Source organism: Sebastes fasciatus, chromosome 9, assembly GCF_043250625.1.
Source record: "Sebastes fasciatus isolate fSebFas1 chromosome 9, fSebFas1.pri, whole genome shotgun sequence".
In the NCBI taxonomy this organism is placed as follows: Eukaryota; Metazoa; Chordata; class Actinopteri; order Perciformes; family Sebastidae; genus Sebastes; species Sebastes fasciatus.
Genome location: NC_133803.1, coordinates 28009993 through 28035846, shown reverse-complemented (window position 1 = coordinate 28035846; position 25854 = coordinate 28009993). Strand labels below are relative to the sequence as shown.

The window sequence follows — 25854 nt, the reverse complement described above, 5'->3', positions numbered from 1 at the left end:
ATATTATGAGAATAAAGTCGTAATATTACGAGAATAAAGTCATAATATTATGAGAATAAAGTAGTAATATTACGAGAATAAAGTCATAATATTATGAGAATAAAGTAGTAATATTACGAGAATAAAGTCATAATATGAGAACAAAGTCATAATATTATGAGAATAAAGTAGTAATATTACGAGAATAAAGTCATAATATTATGGGAATAAAGTAGTAATATTACGAGAATAAAGTCATAATATTATGGGAATAAAGTAGTAATATTACGAGAATAAAGTCATAATATTATGAGAATGTAGTTATAGGTTTATGAGAATAAAGTCATAGGTTTATGAGAATAAAGTCATAGGTTTATGAGAATAAAGTCATAATATTATGAGAATAAAGTAGTAATATTACGAGAATAAAGTCATAATATTACGAGAATAAAGTAGTAATATTACGAGAATAAAGTCATAATATTACGAGAATAAAGTAGTAATATTATGAGAATAAAGTCATAGGTTTATGAGAATACAGTCATAGGTTTATGAGAATAAAGTCATAATATTATGAGAATAAAGTAGTAATATTACGAGAATAAAGTCATAATATTACGAGAATAAAGTAGTAATATTATGAGAATAAAGTCATAGGTTTATGAGAATACAGTCATAGGTTTATGAGAATAAAGTCATAGGTTTATGAGAATACAGTCATAGGTTTATGAGAATAAAGTCATAGGTTTATGAGAATACAGTCATAGGTTTATGAGAATAAAGTCATAATATTATGAGAATAAAGTCATAATATTATGAGAATAAAGTAGTAATATTACGAGAATAAAGTCATAATATTACGAGAATAAAGTCATAATATTATGAGAATAAAGTAATAATATTATGAGAATAAAGTAGTAATATTACGAGAATAAAGTCATAATATTATGAGAATAAAGTAGTAATATTACGAGAATAAAGTAGTAATATTATGAGAATGAAGTCATAGGTTTATGAGAATAAAGTCATAGGTTTATGAGAATAAAGTCATAGGTTTATGAGAATAAAGTCATAATATTACGAGAATAAAGTCATAATATTATGAGAATAAAGTAGTAATATTACGAGAATAAAGTCATAGGTTAATGAGAATAAAGTCATAATATTACGAGAATAAAGTCATAATATTATGAGAATAAAGTAGTAATATTACGAGAATAAAGTCATAATATTATGAGAATAAAGTAGTAATATTACGAGAATAAAGTCATAATATTATGAGAATAAAGTAGTAATATTACGAGAATAAATTCATAGGTTTATGAGAATAAAGTCATAGGTTTATGAGAATAAACTCATAATATTATGAGAATAAAGTCGTAATATTACGAGAATAAAGTCATAATATTATGAGAATAAAGTAGTAATATTACGAGAATAAAGTCATAATATTATGAGAATAAAGTAGTAATATTACGAGAATAAAGTCATAATATGAGAACAAAGTCATAATATTATGAGAATAAAGTAGTAATATTACGAGAATAAAGTCATAATATTATGGGAATAAAGTAGTAATATTACGAGAATAAAGTCATAATATTATGGGAATAAAGTAGTAATATTACGAGAATAAAGTCATAATATTATGAGAATGTAGTTATAGGTTTATGAGAATAAAGTCATAGGTTTATGAGAATAAAGTCATAGGTTTATGAGAATAAAGTCATAATATTATGAGAATAAAGTAGTAATATTACGAGAATAAAGTCATAATATTACGAGAATAAAGTAGTAATATTACGAGAATAAAGTCATAATATTACGAGAATAAAGTCATAATATTATGAGAATAAAGTAGTAATATTACGAGAATAAAGTCATAATATTACGAGAATAAAGTCATAACATTATGTGAATAAAGTCATAACATTATGAGAATAAAGTCATAACATTATGAGAATAAAGTAGTAATATTACGAGAATAAAGTCATAATATTATGAGAATGAAGTCATAGGTTTATGAGAATAAAGTCATAGGTTTATGAGAATACAGTCATAGGTTTATGAGAATAAAGTCATAGGTTTATGAGAATACAGTCATAGGTTTATGAGAATAAAGTCATAGGTTTATGAGAATACAGTCATAGGTTTATGAGAATAAAGTCATAATATTATGAGAATAAAGTCATAATATTATGAGAATAAAGTAGTAATATTACGAGAATAAAGTCATAATATTATGAGAATAAAGTAGTAATATTACGAGAATAAAGTCATAATATTATGAGAATAGAGTCGTAATATTACGAGAATAAAGTCATAATATTATGAGAATAAAGTAGTAATATTACGAGAATAAAGTCATAATATTATGAGAATAAAGTAGTAATATTAGGAGAATAAGTCATAATATTATGAGAATGAAGTCATAGGTTTATGAGAATAAAGTCAGGTTTATGAGAATAAAGTCATAGGTTTATGAGAATAAAGTCATAGGTTTATGAGAATAAAGTCATAATATTACGAGAATAAAGTCATAATATCATGAGAATAAAGTAGTAATATTACGAGAATAAAGTCATAATATTATGAGAATAAAGTAGTAATATTACGAGAATAAAGTCATAATATTATGAGAATGAAGTCATAGGTTTATGAGAATAAAGTCATAGGTTTATGAGAATAAAGTCATAGGTTTATGAGAATAAAGTAGTAATATTACGAGAATAAAGTCATAATATTATGAGAATAAAGTAGTAATATTACGAGAATAAAGTCATAATATTACGAGAATAAAGTCATAATATTATGAGAATAAAGTAATAATATTATGAGAATAAAGTAGTAATATTACGAGAATAAAGTCATAATATTATGAGAATAAAGTAGTAATATTACGAGAATAAAGTAGTAATATTATGAGAATGAAGTCATAGGTTTATGAGAATAAAGTCATAGGTTTATGAGAATAAAGTCATAATATTACGAGAATAAAGTCATAATATTATGAGAATAAAGTAGTAATATTACGAGAATAAAGTCATAGGTTAATGAGAATAAAGTCATAATATTACGAGAATAAAGTCATAATATTATGAGAATAAAGTAGTAATATTACGAGAATAAAGTCATAATATTATGAGAATAAAGTAGTAATATTACGAGAATAAAGTCATAATATTATGAGAATAAAGTAGTAATATTACGAGAATAAATTCATAGGTTTATGAGAATAAAGTCATAGGTTTATGAGAATAAACTCATAATATTATGAGAATAAAGTCGTAATATTACGAGAATAAAGTCATAATATTATGAGAATAAAGTAGTAATATTACGAGAATAAAGTCATAATATTATGAGAATAAAGTAGTAATATTACGAGAATAAAGTCATAATATGAGAACAAAGTCATAATATTATGAGAATAAAGTAGTAATATTACGAGAATAAAGTCATAATATTATGGGAATAAAGTAGTAATATTACGAGAATAAAGTCATAATATTATGGGAATAAAGTAGTAATATTACGAGAATAAAGTCATAATATTATGAGAATGTAGTTATAGGTTTATGAGAATAAAGTCATAGGTTTATGAGAATAAAGTCATAGGTTTATGAGAATAAAGTCATAATATTATGAGAATAAAGTAGTAATATTACGAGAATAAAGTCATAATATTACGAGAATAAAGTAGTAATATTACGAGAATAAAGTCATAATATTACGAGAATAAAGTCATAATATTATGAGAATAAAGTAGTAATATTACGAGAATAAAGTCATAATATTACGAGAATAAAGTCATAACATTATGTGAATAAAGTCATAACATTATGAGAATAAAGTAGTAATATTACGAGAATAAAGTCATAATATTATGAGAATAAAGTAATAATATTATGAGAATAAAGTAGTAATATTACGAGAATAAAGTCATAATATTATGAGAATAAAGTAGTAATATTACGAGAATAAAGTAGTAATATTATGAGAATGAAGTCATAGGTTTATGAGAATAAAGTCATAGGTTTATGAGAATAAAGTCATAGGTTTATGAGAATAAAGTCATAATATTACGAGAATAAAGTCATAATATTATGAGAATAAAGTAGTAATATTACGAGAATAAAGTCATAGGTTAATGAGAATAAAGTCATAATATTACGAGAATAAAGTCATAATATTATGAGAATAAAGTAGTAATATTACGAGAATAAAGTCATAATATTATGAGAATAAAGTAGTAATATTACGAGAATAAAGTCATAATATTATGAGAATAAAGTAGTAATATTACGAGAATAAATTCATAGGTTTATGAGAATAAAGTCATAGGTTTATGAGAATAAACTCATAATATTATGAGAATAAAGTCGTAATATTACGAGAATAAAGTCATAATATTATGAGAATAAAGTAGTAATATTACGAGAATAAAGTCATAATATTATGAGAATAAAGTAGTAATATTACGAGAATAAAGTCATAATATGAGAACAAAGTCATAATATTATGAGAATAAAGTAGTAATATTACGAGAATAAAGTCATAATATTATGGGAATAAAGTAGTAATATTACGAGAATAAAGTCATAATATTATGAGAATGTAGTTATAGGTTTATGAGAATAAAGTCATAGGTTTATGAGAATAAAGTCATAGGTTTATGAGAATAAAGTCATAATATTATGAGAATAAAGTAGTAATATTACGAGAATAAAGTCATAATGTTACGAGAATAAAGTAGTAATATTACGAGAATAAAGTCATAATATTACGAGAATAAAGTCATAATATCATGAGAATAAAGTAGTAATATTACGAGAATAAAGTCATAATATTATGAGAATAAAGTAGTAATATTACGAGAATAAAGTCATAATATTATGAGAATGAAGTCATAGGTTTATGAGAATAAAGTCATAGGTTTATGAGAATAAAGTCATAGGTTTATGAGAATAAAGTAGTAATATTACGAGAATAAAGTCATAATATTATGAGAATAAAGTAGTAATATTACGAGAATAAAGTCATAATATTACGAGAATAAAGTCATAATATTATGAGAATAAAGTAATAATATTATGAGAATAAAGTAGTAATATTACGAGAATAAAGTCATAATATTATGAGAATAAAGTAGTAATATTACGAGAATAAAGTAGTAATATTATGAGAATGAAGTCATAGGTTTATGAGAATAAAGTCATAGGTTTATGAGAATAAAGTCATAGGTTTATGAGAATAAAGTCATAATATTACGAGAATAAAGTCATAATATTATGAGAATAAAGTAGTAATATTACGAGAATAAAGTCATAGGTTAATGAGAATAAAGTCATAATATTACGAGAATAAAGTCATAATATTATGAGAATAAAGTAGTAATATTACGAGAATAAAGTCATAATATTATGAGAATAAAGTAGTAATATTACGAGAATAAAGTCATAATATTATGAGAATAAAGTAGTAATATTACGAGAATAAATTCATAGGTTTATGAGAATAAAGTCATAGGTTTATGAGAATAAACTCATAATATTATGAGAATAAAGTCGTAATATTACGAGAATAAAGTCATAATATTATGAGAATAAAGTAGTAATATTACGAGAATAAAGTCATAATATTATGAGAATAAAGTAGTAATATTACGAGAATAAAGTCATAATATGAGAACAAAGTCATAATATTATGAGAATAAAGTAGTAATATTACGAGAATAAAGTCATAATATTATGGGAATAAAGTAGTAATATTACGAGAATAAAGTCATAATATTATGGGAATAAAGTAGTAATATTACGAGAATAAAGTCATAATATTATGAGAATGTAGTTATAGGTTTATGAGAATAAAGTCATAGGTTTATGAGAATAAAGTCATAGGTTTATGAGAATAAAGTCATAATATTATGAGAATAAAGTAGTAATATTACGAGAATAAAGTCATAATATTACGAGAATAAAGTAGTAATATTACGAGAATAAAGTCATAATATTACGAGAATAAAGTCATAATATTATGAGAATAAAGTAGTAATATTACGAGAATAAAGTCATAATATTACGAGAATAAAGTCATAACATTATGTGAATAAAGTCATAACATTATGAGAATAAAGTCATAACATTATGAGAATAAAGTAGTAATATTACGAGAATAAAGTCATAATATTATGAGAATGAAGTCATAGGTTTATGAGAATAAAGTCATAGGTTTATGAGAATACAGTCATAGGTTTATGAGAATAAAGTCATAGGTTTATGAGAATACAGTCATAGGTTTATGAGAATAAAGTCATAGGTTTATGAGAATAAAGTCATAGGTTTATGAGAATAAAGTCATAATATTATGAGAATAAAGTCATAATATTACGAGAATAAAGTCATAATATTATGAGAATAAAGTAGTAATATTACGAGAATAAAGTCATAATATTATGAGAACAAAGTCATAATATTATGAGAATAAAGTAGTAATATTACGAGAATAAAGTCATAATATTATGGGAATAAAGTAGTAATATTACGAGAATAAAGTCATAATATTATGAGAATGTAGTCATAGGTTTATGAGTATAAAGTCATAGGTTTATGAGAATAAAGTCATAGGTTTATGAGAATACAGTCATAGGTTTATGAGAATAAAGTCATAGGTTTATGAGAATACAGTCATAGGTTTATGAGAATAAAGTCATAATATTATGAGAATAAAGTCATAATATTATGAGAATAAAGTAGTAATATTACGAGAATAAAGTCATAATATTATGAGAATAAAGTAGTAATATTACGAGAATAAAGTCATAATATTATGAGAATAAAGTCGTAATATTACGAGAATAAAGTCATAATATTATGAGAATAAAGTAGTAATATTACGAGAATAAAGTCATAATATTATGAGAATAAAGTAGTAATATTACGAGAATAAAGTCATAATATTATGAGAATAAAGTAGTAATATTACGAGAATAAAGTCATAATATTACGAGAATAAAGTAGTAATATTACGAGAATAAAGTCATAATATTATGAGAATGAAGTCATAGGTTTATGAGAATAAAGTCATAGGTTTATGAGAATAAAGTCATAGGTTTATGAGAATAAAGTCATAGGTTTATGAGAATAAAGTCATAATATTACGAGAATAAAGTCATAATATTATGAGAATAAAGTAGTAATATTACGAGAATAAAGTCATAGGTTTATGAGAATAAAGTCATAATATTACGAGAATAAAGTCATAGGTTTATGAGAATAAAGTCATAGGTTTATGAGAATACAGTCATAGGTTTATGAGAATAAAGTCATAATATTATGAGAATAAAGTCATAATATTATGAGAATAAAGTAGTAATATTACGAGAATAAAGTCATAATATTATGAGAATAAAGTAGTAATATTACGAGAATAAAGTCATAATATTATGAGAATAAAGTCGTAATATTACGAGAATAAAGTCATAATATTATGAGAATAAAGTAGTAATATTACGAGAATAAAGTCATAATATTATGAGAATAAAGTAGTAATATTACGAGAATAAAGTCATAATATTATGAGAATAAAGTAGTAATATTACGAGAATAAAGTCATAATATTACGAGAATAAAGTAGTAATATTACGAGAATAAAGTCATAATATTATGAGAATGAAGTCATAGGTTTATGAGAATAAAGTCATAGGTTTATGAGAATAAAGTCATAGGTTTATGAGAATAAAGTCATAGGTTTATGAGAATAAAGTCATAATATTACGAGAATAAAGTCATAATATTATGAGAATAAAGTAGTAATATTACGAGAATAAAGTCATAGGTTTATGAGAATAAAGTCATAATATTACGAGAATAAAGTCATAATATTATGAGAATAAAGTAGTAATATTACGAGAATAAAGTCATAATATTATGAGAATAAAGTAGTAATATTACGAGAATAAAGTCATAATATTATGAGAATAAAGTAGTAATATTACGAGAATAAATTCATAGGTTTATGAGAATAAAGTCATAGGTTTATGAGAATAAAGTCATAGGTTTATGAGAATAAAGTCATAATATTATGAGAATAAAGTCGTAATATTACGAGAATAAAGTCATAATATTATCAGAATAAAGTAGTAATATTACGAGAATAAAGTAGTAATATTACGAGAATAAATTCATAGGTTTATGAGAATAAAGTCATAGGTTTATGAGAATAAACTCATAATATTATGAGAATAAAGTCGTAATATTACGAGAATAAAGTCATAATATTATGAGAATAAAGTAGTAATATTACGAGAATAAAGTCATAATATTATGAGAATAAAGTAGTAATATTACGAGAATAAAGTCATAATATGAGAACAAAGTCATAATATTATGAGAATAAAGTAGTAATATTACGAGAATAAAGTCATAATATTATGGGAATAAAGTAGTAATATTACGAGAATAAAGTCATAATATTATGGGAATAAAGTAGTAATATTACGAGAATAAAGTCATAATATTATGAGAATGAAGTCATAGGTTTATGAGAATAAAGTCATAGGTTTATGAGAATAAAGTCATAGGTTTATGAGAATAAAGTAGTAATATTACGAGAATAAAGTCATAATATTATGAGAATAAAGTAGTAATATTACGAGAATAAAGTCATAATATTACGAGAATAAAGTCATAATATTATGAGAATAAAGTAATAATATTATGAGAATAAAGTAGTAATATTACGAGAATAAAGTCATAATATTATGAGAATAAAGTAGTAATATTACGAGAATAAAGTAGTAATATTATGAGAATGAAGTCATAGGTTTATGAGAATAAAGTCATAGGTTTATGAGAATAAAGTCATAGGTTTATGAGAATAAAGTCATAATATTACGAGAATAAAGTCATAATATTATGAGAATAAAGTAGTAATATTACGAGAATAAAGTCATAGGTTAATGAGAATAAAGTCATAATATTACGAGAATAAAGTCATAATATTATGAGAATAAAGTAGTAATATTACGAGAATAAAGTCATAATATTATGAGAATAAAGTAGTAATATTACGAGAATAAAGTCATAATATTATGAGAATAAAGTAGTAATATTACGAGAATAAATTCATAGGTTTATGAGAATAAAGTCATAGGTTTATGAGAATAAACTCATAATATTATGAGAATAAAGTCGTAATATTACGAGAATAAAGTCATAATATTATGAGAATAAAGTAGTAATATTACGAGAATAAAGTCATAATATTATGAGAATAAAGTAGTAATATTACGAGAATAAAGTCATAATATGAGAACAAAGTCATAATATTATGAGAATAAAGTAGTAATATTACGAGAATAAAGTCATAATATTATGGGAATAAAGTAGTAATATTACGAGAATAAAGTCATAATATTATGGGAATAAAGTAGTAATATTACGAGAATAAAGTCATAATATTATGAGAATGTAGTTATAGGTTTATGAGAATAAAGTCATAGGTTTATGAGAATAAAGTCATAGGTTTATGAGAATAAAGTCATAATATTATGAGAATAAAGTAGTAATATTACGAGAATAAAGTCATAATATTACGAGAATAAAGTAGTAATATTACGAGAATAAAGTCATAATATTACGAGAATAAAGTCATAATATTATGAGAATAAAGTAGTAATATTACGAGAATAAAGTCATAATATTACGAGAATAAAGTCATAACATTATGTGAATAAAGTCATAACATTATGAGAATAAAGTCATAACATTATGAGAATAAAGTAGTAATATTACGAGAATAAAGTCATAATATTATGAGAATGAAGTCATAGGTTTATGAGAATAAAGTCATAGGTTTATGAGAATAAAGTCATAGGTTTATGAGAATAAAGTCATAGGTTTATGAGAATAAAGTCATAATATTATGAGAATAAAGTCATAATATTACGAGAATAAAGTCATAATATTATGAGAATAAAGTAGTAATATTACGAGAATAAAGTCATAATATTATGGGAATAAAGTAGTAATATTACGAGAATAAAGTCATAATATTATGAGAATGTAGTCATAGGTTTATGAGTATAAAGTCATAGGTTTATGAGAATAAAGTCATAGGTTTATGAGAATACAGTCATAGGTTTATGAGAATAAAGTCATAGGTTTATGAGAATACAGTCATAGGTTTATGAGAATAAAGTCATAATATTATGAGAATAAAGTCATAATATTATGAGAATAAAGTAGTAATATTACGAGAATAAAGTCATAATATTATGAGAATAAAGTAGTAATATTACGAGAATAAAGTCATAATATTATGAGAATAAAGTAGTAATATTACGAGAATAAAGTCATAATATTATGAGAATAAAGTCGTAATATTACGAGAATAAAGTCATAATATTATGAGAATAAAGTAGTAATATTACGAGAATAAAGTCATAATATTACGAGAATAAAGTAGTAATATTACGAGAATAAAGTCATAATATTATGAGAATGAAGTCATAGGTTTATGAGAATAAAGTCATAGGTTTATGAGAATAAAGTCATAGGTTTATGAGAATAAAGTCATAGGTTTATGAGAATAAAGTCATAATATTACGAGAATAAAGTCATAATATTATGAGAATAAAGTAGTAATATTACGAGAATAAAGTCATAGGTTTATGAGAATAAAGTCATAATATTACGAGAATAAAGTCATAATATTATGAGAATAAAGTAGTAATATTACGAGAATAAAGTCATAATATTATGAGAATAAAGTAGTAATATTACGAGAATAAAGTCATAATATTATGAGAATAAAGTAGTAATATTACGAGAATAAATTCATAGGTTTATGAGAATAAAGTCATAGGTTTATGAGAATAAAGTCATAGGTTTATGAGAATAAAGTCATAATATTATGAGAATAAAGTCGTAATATTACGAGAATAAAGTCATAATATTATCAGAATAAAGTAGTAATATTACGAGAATAAAGTCATAATATTATGAGAACAAAGTCATAATATTATGAGAATAAAGTAGTAATATTACGAGAATAAAGTCATAATATTATGGGAATAAAGTAGTAATATTACGAGAATAAAGTCATAATATTATGGGAATAAAGTAGTAATATTACGAGAATAAAGTCATAATATTATGAGAATGTAGTCATAGGTTTATGAGAATAAAGTCATAGGTTTATGAGAATAAAGTCATAGGTTTATGAGAATACAGTCATAGGTTTATGAGAATAAAGTCATAGGTTTATGAGAATAAAGTCATAATATTCCGAGAATAAAGTCATAATATTATGAGAATAAAGTAGTAATATTACGAGAATAAAGTCATAATATTACGAGAATAAAGTAGTAATATTACGAGAATAAAGTCATAATATTACGAGAATAAAGTCATAATATTATGAGAATAAAGTAGTAATATTACGAGAATAAAGTCATAATATTACGAGAATAAAGTCATAACATTATGTGAATAAAGTCATAACATTATGAGAATAAAGTCATAACATTATGAGAATAAAGTCATAATATTATGAGAATAAAGTAGTAATATTACGAGAATAAAGTCATAATATTATGAGAATGAAGTCATAGGTTTATGAGAATAAAGTCATAGGTTTATGAGAATAAAGTCATAGGTTTATGAGAATAAAGTCATAGGTTTATGTGAATAAAGTCATAATATTATGAGAATAAAGTCATAATATTACGAGAATAAAGTCATAATATTACGAGAATAAAGTCATAACATTATGAGAATAAAGTCATAACATTATGAGAATAAATTCATAATATTACGAGAATAAAGTCATAATATTACGAGAATAAAGTCATAACATGAGAATAAAGTCATAATATTATGAGAATAAAGTCATAATATTACGAGAATAAAGTCATAATATTACGAGAATAAAGTCATAACATTATGAGAATAAAGTCATAATATTATGAGAATAAAGTCATAATATTACGAGAATAAATTCATAATATTACGAGAATAAAGTCATAATATTACGAGAATAAATTCATAATATTACGAGAATAAGGTCATAATATTACGAGAATAAAGTCATAGGTTTATGAGAATAAAGTCATAGGTTTATGAGAATAAAGTCATAATATTACGAGAATAAATTCATAATATTACGAGAATAAAGTCATAATATTACGAGAATAAAGTCATAACATGAGAATAAAGTCAGAATATTATGAGAATAAAGTCATAATATTACGAGAATAAAGTCATAATATTACGAGAATAAAGTCATAACATTATGAGAATAAAGTCAGAATATTATGAGAATAAAGTCAGAATATTATGAGAATAAAGTCATAATATTACGAGAATAAGGTCATAATATTACGAGAATAAAGTCATAGGTTTATGAGAATAAAGTCATAGGTTTATGAGAATAAAGTCATAATATTATGAGAATAAAGTCATAGGTTTATGAGAATAAAGTCATAATATTATGAGAATAAAGTCGTAATAATAACAGAATGTGATAAGTTGGAGTTTTTTTTTGATAATTTTGTATCAATTCTTGGGTGGTAAAATGTGGTTAAATTTAGCACCAAATCTGTGTAACAAATGGTATCAACCAAAAAATTGCTGCAACATCTTATGAGACATAATAGTGCATCGGAATAGATATCATATACGTCTATCATAATATTCTTAGCTGTTTCACATCATCAATTCGTTTTTTATTTCTGATTTATGACTAGAACAACTTGACACACAGTGCTGAACTGCATCTCAAATTAATCTCCAGAGGCCTGTACTACGAAGCAAGTTCAACATACCCAGGGTAACTTCAGAGTTAACTCTGGGTTTTCCGTACTACAAAGCTGGTTCACTTCTTACCGGGGTAGATCTCCATGGTAACTGATGCTGAACGGCTAACCTGCTCCGGAGCAGGTTATGTTCCAGATAAGAGATCAACTCGTATGAAAGCACCTCCTACTGACCAATCAGAGCTCAGTGCGGTGATTGTATGATAATATCACACACATTTGAAGAAGTTTAAATCATAATCCAGACTAAAAACAACACAGTTTAAATTGACAAATGCAAGAAGGACAGTTGGATTTATGCTGTGGGTGTTTACCGCTTTGAATTATATTTTTATATTTATTTATTTTGACTTGCTCTTGAGTCCGTTTCACACCGTCAGAGAGGTGGAAAGCAGGTGAAAGGATGTTTAAATAATGATAGACGCCAAATTTTACACGTATGGTTAAAGTAGGCTTAATCCATCCATCTATTATACTCTTTAAAGCTATTGATATTAACACGACTATATCTGACTTTTGAGTGTTCCATTAAATTAATAAATCTGTTATTTTGCGCATTCACACATCGGAAGTTTTTTTCTTTTTCCAGCTGTTCTTCCTGCATTTGGCAGCTTCAACTGTGTTAATTTTAGTATGATTAAGTGTTTAACTTCTTCGTATTTGTCTAATATAGTTTGCTCTTCCTATGTTAAATGTGTCTGTCAGTCAGTAGACTTGTTCATGTCTGTGATTGGTCAGATGCTGCAAACACCTCCTCGTTCATGTGAACGCGCTCATAACGAGATTGGAAAACCCTGTGTTGATTTACCGAGTTGATAACCAGCTTCGTAGTACAGTTTAGCGAGATCTCGTTTGTTAGGTTAAGTGAAGCCAGATAACGAGAACATACCCTGGGTATGTTGAACTCGCTTCGTAGTACAGGCTTCTGTTGACCTGCGTTCTCCCCCTAAGTACCCCCTGTACCCCCCTAAAAAGGACAAAAATTGGTCTATGAAAAAGAGGGGTGGGGTGGAAAAGGTCAAAGCTATGTTTGATCTTTAAGGGGTTTAAAGAGTTTGATTACTTTGGAATGCCTTTACTTTATTATCAGCCATCAATTTGTGAAAATGTTTGAGTTAATTTGATAACTTTCTTACTTTATTAGACACCTGTACAGCTTGGCTGCGGTTTTTGAATACCACCCAAAAAATAATCATCTGCAGATTTGATCGTTACCAGCTGCGACAGCATGTGGCTGCAAATTGTTTTCACCGCTCATCTTCCTCAACCTAAAATTTCTGTTGTCACTCAGAGTTTTGAAACTGTGGGATCCAGTGTTGGAGAAATCAATGTTATACACTGACGCACCACTTGGTGTCAGTGCAGATCAGACCTTGCCTCCTACTCTGCTTTACTATCACAGATTTGATGAACTTGATTGTACTTAAATTATTTATCATTCCTGACAACCATACAGAATTATTTTTACCGTCATGTTATTTGCTGCATACTATTACTTTTTCAAATAATTTGTGTCATTATCTACTCTCACTTTAAAAGTTTGTTATGATATTTATTATTCATTTGTTTTATTTTAATTTGCAGGGCACCATTCAGGAAGACGTACAGATCCACCTTTGGAAAACTCCAGCAAAGATTCAGACTGATCACCTCAAATAGATGGGTAAGTGTGTGTGTGGGTGTTAAATGCATAGTAAAAACTAAATTTCTCACTTTTTTTCCCTTAAAAATCAGATCTAATCTTTGTGTCATCTCTGGTATTTTTTGGCTTCATTTAAAAAAAATCATTGACCAACTAAAGCCCCGATCAGACAGAACGTTTTTAGTACTTTCCAATGTTACCAATAACCAATGTATTGCATGAAAATGTGCTTTGTGCTTCTCAGCTCTTGTCCCCAGACTATGTATCGCTCTGACCAAGCTTCTCCAATTGAGCATTTTTAAAGATACCAACACCACACGGTTTATAATCTAATGTGTTCAACTATCCATTTGATGTATGACGCTTGAGAGCAGCTCTACACAGCACTGTGACAAGCACTAAGGTTTCCTTATAGCAGGGATCTCAATCTGCCTGCCTCGGGGCCAGATCCGACCCGTTACATATTTTCACGAGGCCTCCCAATTGTTAAGAATTTATTATTACGGTTGCCTGCATTTATTTTTTCTTTTCTGTTTTCGTCTTTTGGGAAATTCAAGTTTTTTTTATTTTTATAAAGTTAACAGGTAAGGACCATAATGCAACACAAGACAACAACTTACACTTACAGGTACCAGAACAAACAGATGTACATAAAAGTAACCAATGCAAATAAAATAAGACAAACCAATAAACATAAAAAAATACAATAAAATATAATGTAAATACGACAAAAATGCCGCAGCACACTTTAACATTAAAAAAACAGGAATATTACTCCTCTGCCCGGTTCACTGGAACACCCGCTGTAACCGAAGCTGCTCCCGTCCAGCTGTGTGTGAAGATATTTCTGGTCGAGGACAGTCTTAGTTCTATGTAACTAACACAGGGGTGTAAAGATAGACATTTCTGACCACTTCATAGGGAACTAATGATAGAAATGCAATGTAATGCAAATAATGAACTGGTATAACTCATGTTTCCTGGTTTGACCGTCTTCTTCACTTGTTACCCTCCTGTATGTTTGTACCTGCAGAGACGTGACATCAGAGAGATGCACCCCAACACATTCATTCAGCATGGAGACGCAAACTGCTTCTACATCCTCAACACACTCTTCAACCTGCTTGGTAAGAAAACACATCAACACAACTACTCTACAATTTGAGTAATCTTAGAATGAAATTCAAATATGTAAGTATTAAAACATGATATAGTCATAAGTTTAAGATTTTAATGTATTCAGAGTGAATCAGCGGAGCATGATTAGAGCTGCCATTTTTTTTACCATCAGGCTGGCTTCAGACATTGTTTTTGATCTGACTTGGGTTAATTAGTTTGAATAGTCAGTTCATCTTAATATATTTGAATAAAAAAAGATAAAGAGTCATGTTGCCAGAACCTAAAGTGATTTAAATTGCTTAAATTGTCTAAAGCCCCAAAATCATTTCATTTACAACCATTTCGAATACAGAAAAGTAGAGAAGGTGGAGCTAGTAAATTTTTTTTAATTATTATCAGTGAATCAACTAATTATGTAGTAGATTTAAAGTCCAACTGAAATACACAAACACGCACAGTCTATTGTGAATTGTAATTACTTAAATTAAGACATTTAAATTGTATTTATTTTTCTTATATTGCTGTTTGTACTGATGATGTCTGTACTGTAATTAGATTGGTGCAATGACTGTGTGAGCGGGTACTAAAAAGATATTGTTATATCCCTTGAACTATATGCCATAAAAAAATAGTATAGTATCATAAAACATTATAATATAGTATGTTATAAAAAATGAAAAAGTCATAATATGGTATGCTATGAATAAATGATAATATAGTATGTTGTAAAAAATGTCATAAAAAATATAGTATGTCATAAAAATGTAGAATTAGTAGTAATTGTTGTAGTCGCAGCAGTAGTAGTTATAAAGTTATACTATAGTGTCATAAAAAATGCCATTTAAAGTCATAACATTTTTCATCATAAAGTCATAGCATAGTGTGTCATAAAAAATAAAAATACAGTATGTCATAAAAAAATTTAGAATTTGTAGTAATTGTTGTATTAGTCATAAAACCATATTATAGTGTCATTAGAAAGTCAGTGAAATATGCCATAAAGATTTCATAAAATTAGTCATGTAAAATGTCAAAAACGTATAGTGTGTGATAAAAATTGATAATACAGTTAGTAGGGCCTATAGAGTCATCTTCTACCACTCAATGGACAACATCTTGACTGATTATTTATTGATTTATGGCTGATTGATTGAATTATTACACCACTGTATCTGGCAGGAACATAGTTGGAAACAAGTGGTGTGTGTGTTTCTTCTTGATATTGTTTTTGTTTAATGTGATACAATTGGCCACAAAGACTGACTATTATTACCGTAATTGTACACACACTTTCATAAAATTGATTGAATGAAAGAATTTATTAGTGCAAATACATTTATTTCATACATTTATTTGAATTGTGTGCAACATGGTTCAACTTGAAATTAATGCAACTCAAAATTCTGATGATTTTATTTTCAGTTGCAGGTGGGTTTGTCCAAATCCTGTGTACCTTTGTCATTTTATTCATGAACATTGTGCCATTCTCCACTTTCCAGCATCGTCGTCTTCTTCTTTGCGTCTTTTGGGAGATTGCAATGCCAACTTTTAGATGCTTACCGCCACCTACCGTACCAGAGTATGTAGAACAGGATCTAGTTTCCAATAGTCTGTAACACACTTTACAAAGTTTTCACAGTATCAAAGCTATCAAAGCTAAATATAACAATACATTCTATAAAATTGTATTATTGTTGTATGGTTTTTAATTTAACTGTCAGTTGTGTTGCGCTTTAAGACAGGTGCTTTTATTTGTCACACTTTTAGATATAATGACTCAGTGGATGACATCTGGGAAGAAGAGGAACGTTATACGGAGAAACTGAGACAATATCTTCTCTGTGCTGAAGCTCTGAGATAGGATATTTTTTTTCATTACCAGCTGTATTGTGTTTAATGTTGAATATTAAAAGCGTAGTATATTACTTATTTTGACATACTATGACTTTTTTTTATTTTTTCTGACATACTATACTTTGAGTTTTGTTTCATTTTTCGACATACTATGACTTTAAATTTTTCCGACATACAATGCTATGACTTTATTTTCGACCTACTATACTATGACTTTTTTTTTTTTTTTTACATACTTCACTGACTTTCTATTTTTTCGACGTACTACTATGACTTTTTTTTGACACTCTGCTATGACATTTTATATTTTTTCGACATGACTTTTTTCGATAAACTATACCATGATTTAAAAAAAAAAAAATGTTGACATACTATGACTTTTTTTTCGACATACTAAACTATGACTTTTTTCCAAAAAAATATACTAAGATTTTTAAAAGAAAATGTCGACATACTAAGGTTTAGTAACAGTATGTATAGTATATATACATAAAGTAGGCCTATATATATATACACACAGTATACAGTAGTATATATACATACAGTATACACAGTATACAGTATCTATACATACAGTATACAGTATGTATATTATATATATATATATATATATATATATATATATATACACACACACACACAGTATCTATAAATACAGTACAGTATAGATGCAGAATATTTATGTGAGGCTCAATGTATCTCAGCTGGAGTAAAAGGTGAGGTACAAATGAAACTATACTTTGCAAAAAATAAAAAGAAGAAAAAAATACAATTGTATTCAATCATCTTAATTATTTAAAGTCTCACATAAAAACAACAGAAGCCTTGTGTTCTCCTTAACGTTTAATAACCAAATTTTATACAAAATGCAACAGAAAAATATAATTTCATTCAGCAGATAATAAAGAGCATATAGAGTGTAGCACCGGGTGCTGCAGACCACCGTTTCAATGCTGCATCAGTGCAATGCAAGGTTTGTGTTTCACCGACACGTCTCTACATGGAGTGCATCCTCTAGCTGCACCATAATCAGTCATTCCCTTTGTATACACACATGCTTATGGATTACAATTAATACACTCCAGCACAAACTTGTGTGTCCTTTCAGAATAAACCCACTGATATATTCAGATATTCTTATTTGCATATCTATAGTTCGTGTAATATTTAACCCAGATCTTGCAGATCCTGCATAATATAACATGAATTAAATGGTGAATCTTTCATTGAGTACACTAAAGGGTTATTCAGTTATCAACTCTAAGTCAAAGAGACTCCAGAGGTATGATTAAGTTCACCTTAATATTCTCTACTCAAAGGCTATATACGGCTACAAATTATGGCACTATGGTTTATCACGGAACACCAGTGTGACTGACTGAAGACTTATAAAAGGCCTAATGATCATCAGCAGGGAGCAGAAAACTGATCAGTTACTGAAGAACCCATCCTGTGTACAAACTAGTACCATGCTGTTGTTGCTTTTCAGTATATCTTCAAATCTATCTTGTGCTTTTTAAAAAGAACGTTTGGCACGATTGGAGTTTTAGCAATGTTCTGCATGTTGATTTTTGTTTTACTGTCTCCATACTTTGATTTTGAAAAATGTTGACTAGCTTGTCTCACCTGACCTGTTTGATCATGAACAACAGAGTCAGTGTTCTGGGGGAGACTTGTGACCCGTCTGTATAAACATTAAGGCCTGTAGTATCAGACTTCACTAGCTGGTGCATTTTCCAAAAGTGATTCAAATAAACAGATCTCCCAACGACCCTTCGCAAAGACGACACAGCCTTTGTTGTAGTTCCGACAACTTCACTGCTGATGCATATTTTGCAATAAACCCTGCTATTATGAGTGGCGGTGTTAAATTAAACTGTAATCGGCTTTATTGCACAGACTGGATGGTAGCTTTGGGTTTGGTTTGCGCACTGGCTCGACTAAAGGCAGTCATTATACCGTAGTTTGTCATTCACAGAGAATGTAAGTCCGTCCTTTTGATCAGAGCGAGCAAATCAACATCAATATGAAATAATAAAAATGCAGAATTTTTTTTTTTGCAAAACCTCCAATCATGTGACAACTGTCCTCAAAAGCTACAATATGCATCTTATAAAGAGCGATCAAACGTGGATATGTTGGGGCTCGGTCATCAGCTCAGCTGCAGTTCAGTTTAAATTAGGGCTGTCAAAGTGAACGCAATAATAGCGCGTTAACGCAAATTCGTTTTAACGCCACTAATTTCTTTAACACATTAACGGAATCAATCTTTCGGAGGTTGTAGCAAGCTCAGTTTTAAAGCCAGAGGGAAGATACTGGTATCATGTGAGACTAGAAAACCTAATGAATCCATCGGTACCAACCATGTCATACTAGCTCGCAAAATGTGTTAAATAACGCTCCAAACTTGCTCTAAATTTTATCGAGGAAAAACTGGCATGGCCATTTTCAAAGGGGTCCCTTGACCTCTAACCTCAAGATATGTGAATGAAAATAGGTTTTGGGCTTATTTTGGACGAGGCAATCACACCAAACTGAAAAATTACCAGTTCAACTCAACTCAACAAGATAAGGAGTGGGCGAAATGGATAAAAACACTGATGCTAAAGTAGTCCTGCTCATTGATTTACTACAATGCCCTACATAGACTACTACAACCTGAGATATTTAAGATATAGCTCCCGCTTACATCAGTATATCAGCATATAAAGCCAGAATCAAAGAGCCGTTTGAGGTGGCTTACATTACATTATTATGTTTACACTGCAAGATGTTTGGGTCGGTACAGATCTTTCAGAATCAAATTTAAGGGAAAAATCTAATATCTTTTGCCATATAGTTATTGGTTTAAAAAAACAAGTATCAACATCTGCAAAAACTCTGTGTTGTTCAAGCTCTAGCTTCCATGGTATAAAAAGTAGGGCTGTCCTCAACCAAAGAAATTCTTTGTCGACTAATCGATTTAATCGACAGATCTGTAAAACTGAGTTTCTCCACAAAGAATAACACAAAAACACTTTAAAATCTTGCGCATACCAGAGATGTGCTCATAAGTTTCTTGGAAATCAGTCATTCAGCATGAAAAAAGTATAAAAAATGACTAATCAACAATAGAGATATGCCCAGCTTTAGTCGACTGAGACCAAAACAACTGATTAATCGGCTAAGAGGGAGCCCTAATAAAAAGGTATATGTCTTTCGGTGTACATCGTCAGATCGCTGAACCCTTGCAGGTAGACGAGTCTAGTGCTACAGTCGGTGACGGAGCAACAGCCCTCTGTGACTCAGAGAACCATTGAGCAAAGCTTAAAGAACCGTGTAAGTAAACATAGACATCAGTGCTTTGAAATGTTCCCCTGCAAGGAGGCAGCAGACAGCTCATCAACATGAGCAACTGTCCAAACTTCAACTTGAAAATGAGGAGGAGCGAAGCTTGGCTTCAAACTAGAATTTGACATGTTTTGGAAATCGTTCAAATATTTAGTCATACCTTTCATTTGTCTCCAGGCTTGTCACGCAGACTGGTGTTAGTAAAAACAGACCAAACCTCTGAGCACCAAAGGTAGAATATTGCATCAGTGACTGCTGCAGAGTTTTGTTTCAGGACTGCATTTTTTTGGATTACCTAAGAGACTGTGTCTCTGTATCCACAGCTGTGTGTCCATCTGTGTTTCCATGAATGACGACACCACCACAATGGTTGTGTTCAAAGGTCTCAGGACCAGAGGGATCACATGTGTCCTCCATTTGCCCCACTTCCTCTTCCGCTGTCTCTTCTTCTCTTTCTAAAAAGCTGTGCTGATCCCACAGCTCTTGGCCATCGCACACTTCAATGCCAGAATCCCCTGTGAAGCGCCGGTACCTGCCCGGCGTCGAGTCCTTGTTGGGGTTGTGAGCGCTTTGAAGGTGGTTGTGCGTGACCTCTGGAGTAGCGGGGAGTGCTGCATCACAATCACTGGGGACGGAGATGGCCAAGTGGGGGCAAGGAGATTCCTCAGGTGGGGCTGTGGGTGGAGGTGCTGACTGAAGAGGGGTGTAGGGAGGAGGAGGCGTGGCTGGACGGTCAACTACCTCGTCATAGGCTGGCAGCAGGTAAGTGGGCAAGAATCCTGGAGAATAACAATGCAGACAAGTATGAAAGATGACAAGTACGAGGAAAGTATCCGTTATCGTGACATCCCTCGTGTACAGTCGTTTGTGAGTGAAAGTTGTACTAGGAGCTGGATCAGCACCAATCTTAATACTGTAAATTGTATCGGAGTTCTACTCAGTGGATGGGAGTTCAGTTTAACAACTTGTATAATGTGTGACTGGGTGAGAGGTAGCAGTGTGTCGAGGCAGCAGCTACTCACTGAGATAGAGTGGAAGTTGAGAGTTGTTATGAGCCTCTCTGTATGCGATGAGGTTAATCTCGTTCTGCCGGCGCTGCTGCTGAAAGCGCTGCTTGGAGCGCCAGTGCTGGCAAACACAGCAGCATGTCAGGATAATGATCAGAGTCCACACCAACCAGAACCCTGCAGGGAGTCCACACACTTAATACATATCTTGACAAACAGGTACAAAGACAAAGTCTTTTTTTATATACTGTAACTGTAAAAGCTTCAGTACTGACAAACAAGTATAAACAATTTTTTACTAAATTCTTTTCATTGACAATACAAGCCAAACCTCTCAATTGCATAACTTTTTAATGCAATTCAAAAAATGTGGGTACAAATAATAATGTTTTACTTTACTGTGCCAACTTTCAGTATTTCAGAATGAATAAAGAGGAAATGGGTAACTCACACCACAGTTCATAGTAGTAGCTGCAGCACATGGTCTCTCCACAGCAGTGACCCGACTCACAGATGTAGGTCTGGTTGTTTACTCCCTGGCACACCAACTTGGCCTGTAAATATACAAACATACCACGCTGTCACACACATACACACACAGGGTTGAGGAAGCTACTAAAACAACATAAAGCATTCGGACACAGTAATACCAAGAGCTGGGCATCTTATTTAAATAAATATATTATAAATGATTTTTCGAGCCAGTGAAAAACAAGCTTTCCTGTGATGCATGCGTAATAAAATAAGTTATGCATAACGTAAAATTTTACTGAATGGGTGAAATGTCGGAAAAAAAATACAGTAAATATATCATGTAGTCCTGCCCTCTCCTACTTACACAATTAACTGATTATCAAAAAAGTTGACGGTTACTTTTCTGTGGATCAACTAATCAATTAATGGACTAAGAGTTTCAGCTCTAACCCTAATATTTTTGTTTTTGTTGATGCTTCTCTTGCTGAAGAAACAAACTTGAGCTCAGCTGCCCAGAAACTGTCTGGATCCAACTGAGCAGAGCCTGTGGAATCAGGTATCACATTGCCCGAGTAAACACTGCTGCATCACACACTAACCTCACTGCAACTGTGTAACACAGGCAGCCAATACTGGAGATGAGCTGACACATTAATCTACCATTTCTATCTGCAGCAGTAGTGATAATAATCTCTAAGCAAATTCTCAGTATTTGGTACGTAATACAGCTGACCAACCAGTATGATCAGATTCCAATGTGTCACTTTCATTCATCACTGTTTTTCCAGATTTGTAGATAGTGCTTACAGACCTACCAATTACACAATCTGAACCATCAGCAACTAATGCTACCATGAGTAATGAAGGTGATACATCTCCACAGTATTTCCTCTTTTGCCATACTGGTTTTTACACCATATTCTGTGACCTTATTCAGATTGTCAGCTTGCCAGTGCATGGTTATTCACCATGACCACATCCTGTATTTTGATATCTGTAAACACACATTTTAGCTAGTGTCACTACGGTTATATTGGACCTAAAAAGCTCAACTGTCATCAGTCTTTTCCCAGTCACACAATCTGAAGGAAGTATCTCAAACAGGGTGTAAAATTAAGTTTTTTCCTCACGTGCCACTGTGGCAGGTCACTGGACATTTCTATTAGCCACACAATTTTTTTGTCTGCCACTTCTGAAATCTATGTAGAACGCTTTAGAATTGTAACACTAGAGCTGTGTATTGGCAAGAATCTGGCAATACGATACGTATCATGATACAGGGGTAACGATTCAATATATTACGATACTGCCGATATATTGAGATTTTTAAAAAAAATCTAATTTTAGGAAATCTGTCATAGTATAAAGAACACACCGCCATATGCATAAAATCTGAGTAAAAAAAAAAAAGGTTACTTTTTTATGCCATCAGAATAGTAGGATCTGCATTTGCATTTATCACAGAGGACGCATATCTGTGCAAATAAAATAAAGTATTGACTGAGTTAATCTTTGCATATAAACTATTAATTAGAAATCAATACAAGGTTTTTGAGAATTGATTTGCAATGTATTGCAATACTCAATATTTTAGATATTTTCTTCCACCCCTAGTAAACACAGTCAGTGGTAACAGACAGCAGAAATATGGATTATATAACTTTAATAACTAACTATTTTTAATTTAGGAATTGCTTTTTAAAAATAATATTTCTTAATATAAGAAAATCTGCCACGGTGGCAGGTGATTTTAAATTTTGACCTGCCACATCCAACATTTACCCTGTATTTGGCCAGTGGCAGGTGCTAATTTCATTCCCTGGATACATCTCCACAGTATTTCTTCTTTTGCCATACTGGTTTTTACACCATATTCTGTGACCTTATTCAGATTGTCAGCTTGCCAGTGCATGGTTATTCACCATGACCACATCCTGTATTTTGATATCTGTAAACACACATATTTTGCTAGTGTCACTACGGTTATATTGCCCCTAAAAAGCTCACCTGTCATCAGAATTTTTCCTGTCACACAATCTGAAGGAAGTATCTCAAACAACAACAGTAGCTATCACTACAGTTAAAAAGATAAGATAAGATAAGATGAACCTTTATTAATCCCCAGGGGGGAATTCAGGTGTCAAAGCAGCAAAGCGCAGATACAGAGGTTCAGGTGTACAAAAAGATTAGAAAACAATAAATAGAAATACAGAATATACATAGTGAATGAACATAGTGTGTATGTAGTAAAAATGTAGTGTACAATAAATAGATGTAATATGTGCAGTCTATAAAATAGTATATGGGATGTAGTGTAAAGTAACTTTAAAGTTTAAAGTGCACCAGTGGTTAGGAGAGGTGGTTGCAGGTAGTGCAGTTTTCATGTGGGGGTCAACCTTGGTTATATCTCATTAGATTTAGTCAGTTAACATGATGTAACTAATGAGTACACGCTGTGTGTGACGTAATGTCACACCATTCATTTTCACTCATGTTACAGTCCGTCATATAACGTTAGCGTTATAATACACGACAGTCCTTGCTGGTTCAGAAGTTACGATATCAGCTACTGTTAACTGTTAATCCTCCGTATTACTTAGTGTAACGTTTGTTAGTGTTATTGCTCTTCCCTGCTACCTAAGTCACCTCAGTTATCTGCTCTAACTTGCTATTTAAACAACACTGCTGCTAACTTTAGCAACATGTTGTGACTGTTGGGGGCGAATACGGAAACTGGCCTACAGGGAAGGTAGTTTTTTTTAAATATCAATCCACAAACTTGTAGCCAGAAACCAAAAAACATTACTTATCCAGTCAAAATCAGGCTAATTTAGCTACTTTTAGCAAACATAATAACTAAGTTAAACAACTGGGAAAACTCTCGCGAGATTGTTAAGGTTAGGCATTGACCTCGAATACGGCAGCGAGTCTCGCGAGAGTTAACTAACGTTAGCCGTAGCTAACTAACTAGCTAACGTTAGCAGTTAAAGAACGTTGCTGTTACCTCGGCAACTGTTGCCACCGTCGCTGAATCTTCCTGTCCGACGTTGAGCTTCAGTGACCCCATTGCCACAAACATGTGAGATATTAATATTCCTTAATGCCTAAACTGTTATTTAACAGTCACATCGTCTCTGGTGACTCAAAACAAAACAAGTCCAGCTAGACTTCAACATCTTGTTCCCCTCAGATCGAGCTCATTTATTGGTCCATTCATCGGACTTAGGGGCGTTTCCTTGGACAGCGATTGGCTGTTCCTGCTGTCACTCTGAGATGGTGCTGTCGATGACGTGTGGTGCATCGTCTGTCACCAGGCAGGCGAGGTGAATTTTATTTTTAGTGGCTAGAAGGGAGCCCGCAAACTGAGTAAACTCTCGCGAGCTTGTTAAGGTTAGGCATTGACCTAGTATAGGGCAGTAAGTCTCGCGGGAGTTTTTTGCAGATCTCAGATCAGATTTAGCGGTTTGCGGGCTTCCTTCTAGACACGACCATCTCTCTGAACAGTCTTTATATATATACATATATAATATATAATATATATTTAAAAAAATATAAATATAAAACAATTTATATATATATATAAAAGAGATAATTATCTCTGTAATTCTGAAAAAAGTTTTAATCGGGAAAAG

General features: G+C 30.1%; 1 protein-coding gene across 1 annotated transcript; it reads right to left on the bottom strand.

Annotated features, from left to right (window-relative positions):
* Window positions 1–18234: 18234 nt before the first annotated feature.
* wbp1la (WW domain binding protein 1-like a) lies at window positions 18235–25446 on the bottom strand. The gene is made up of 4 exons (XM_074647035.1): window positions 25227–25446; window positions 22200–22302; window positions 21764–21925; window positions 18235–21520 (listed from the first exon to the last, which is right to left on the bottom strand). Exons 1-4 carry the CDS (start codon window positions 25299–25301, stop codon window positions 21033–21035), a joined length of 828 nt encoding a protein of 275 aa, XP_074503136.1. The 5' UTR covers window positions 25302–25446; the 3' UTR covers window positions 18235–21032.
* Window positions 25447–25854: the final 408 nt, after the last annotated feature.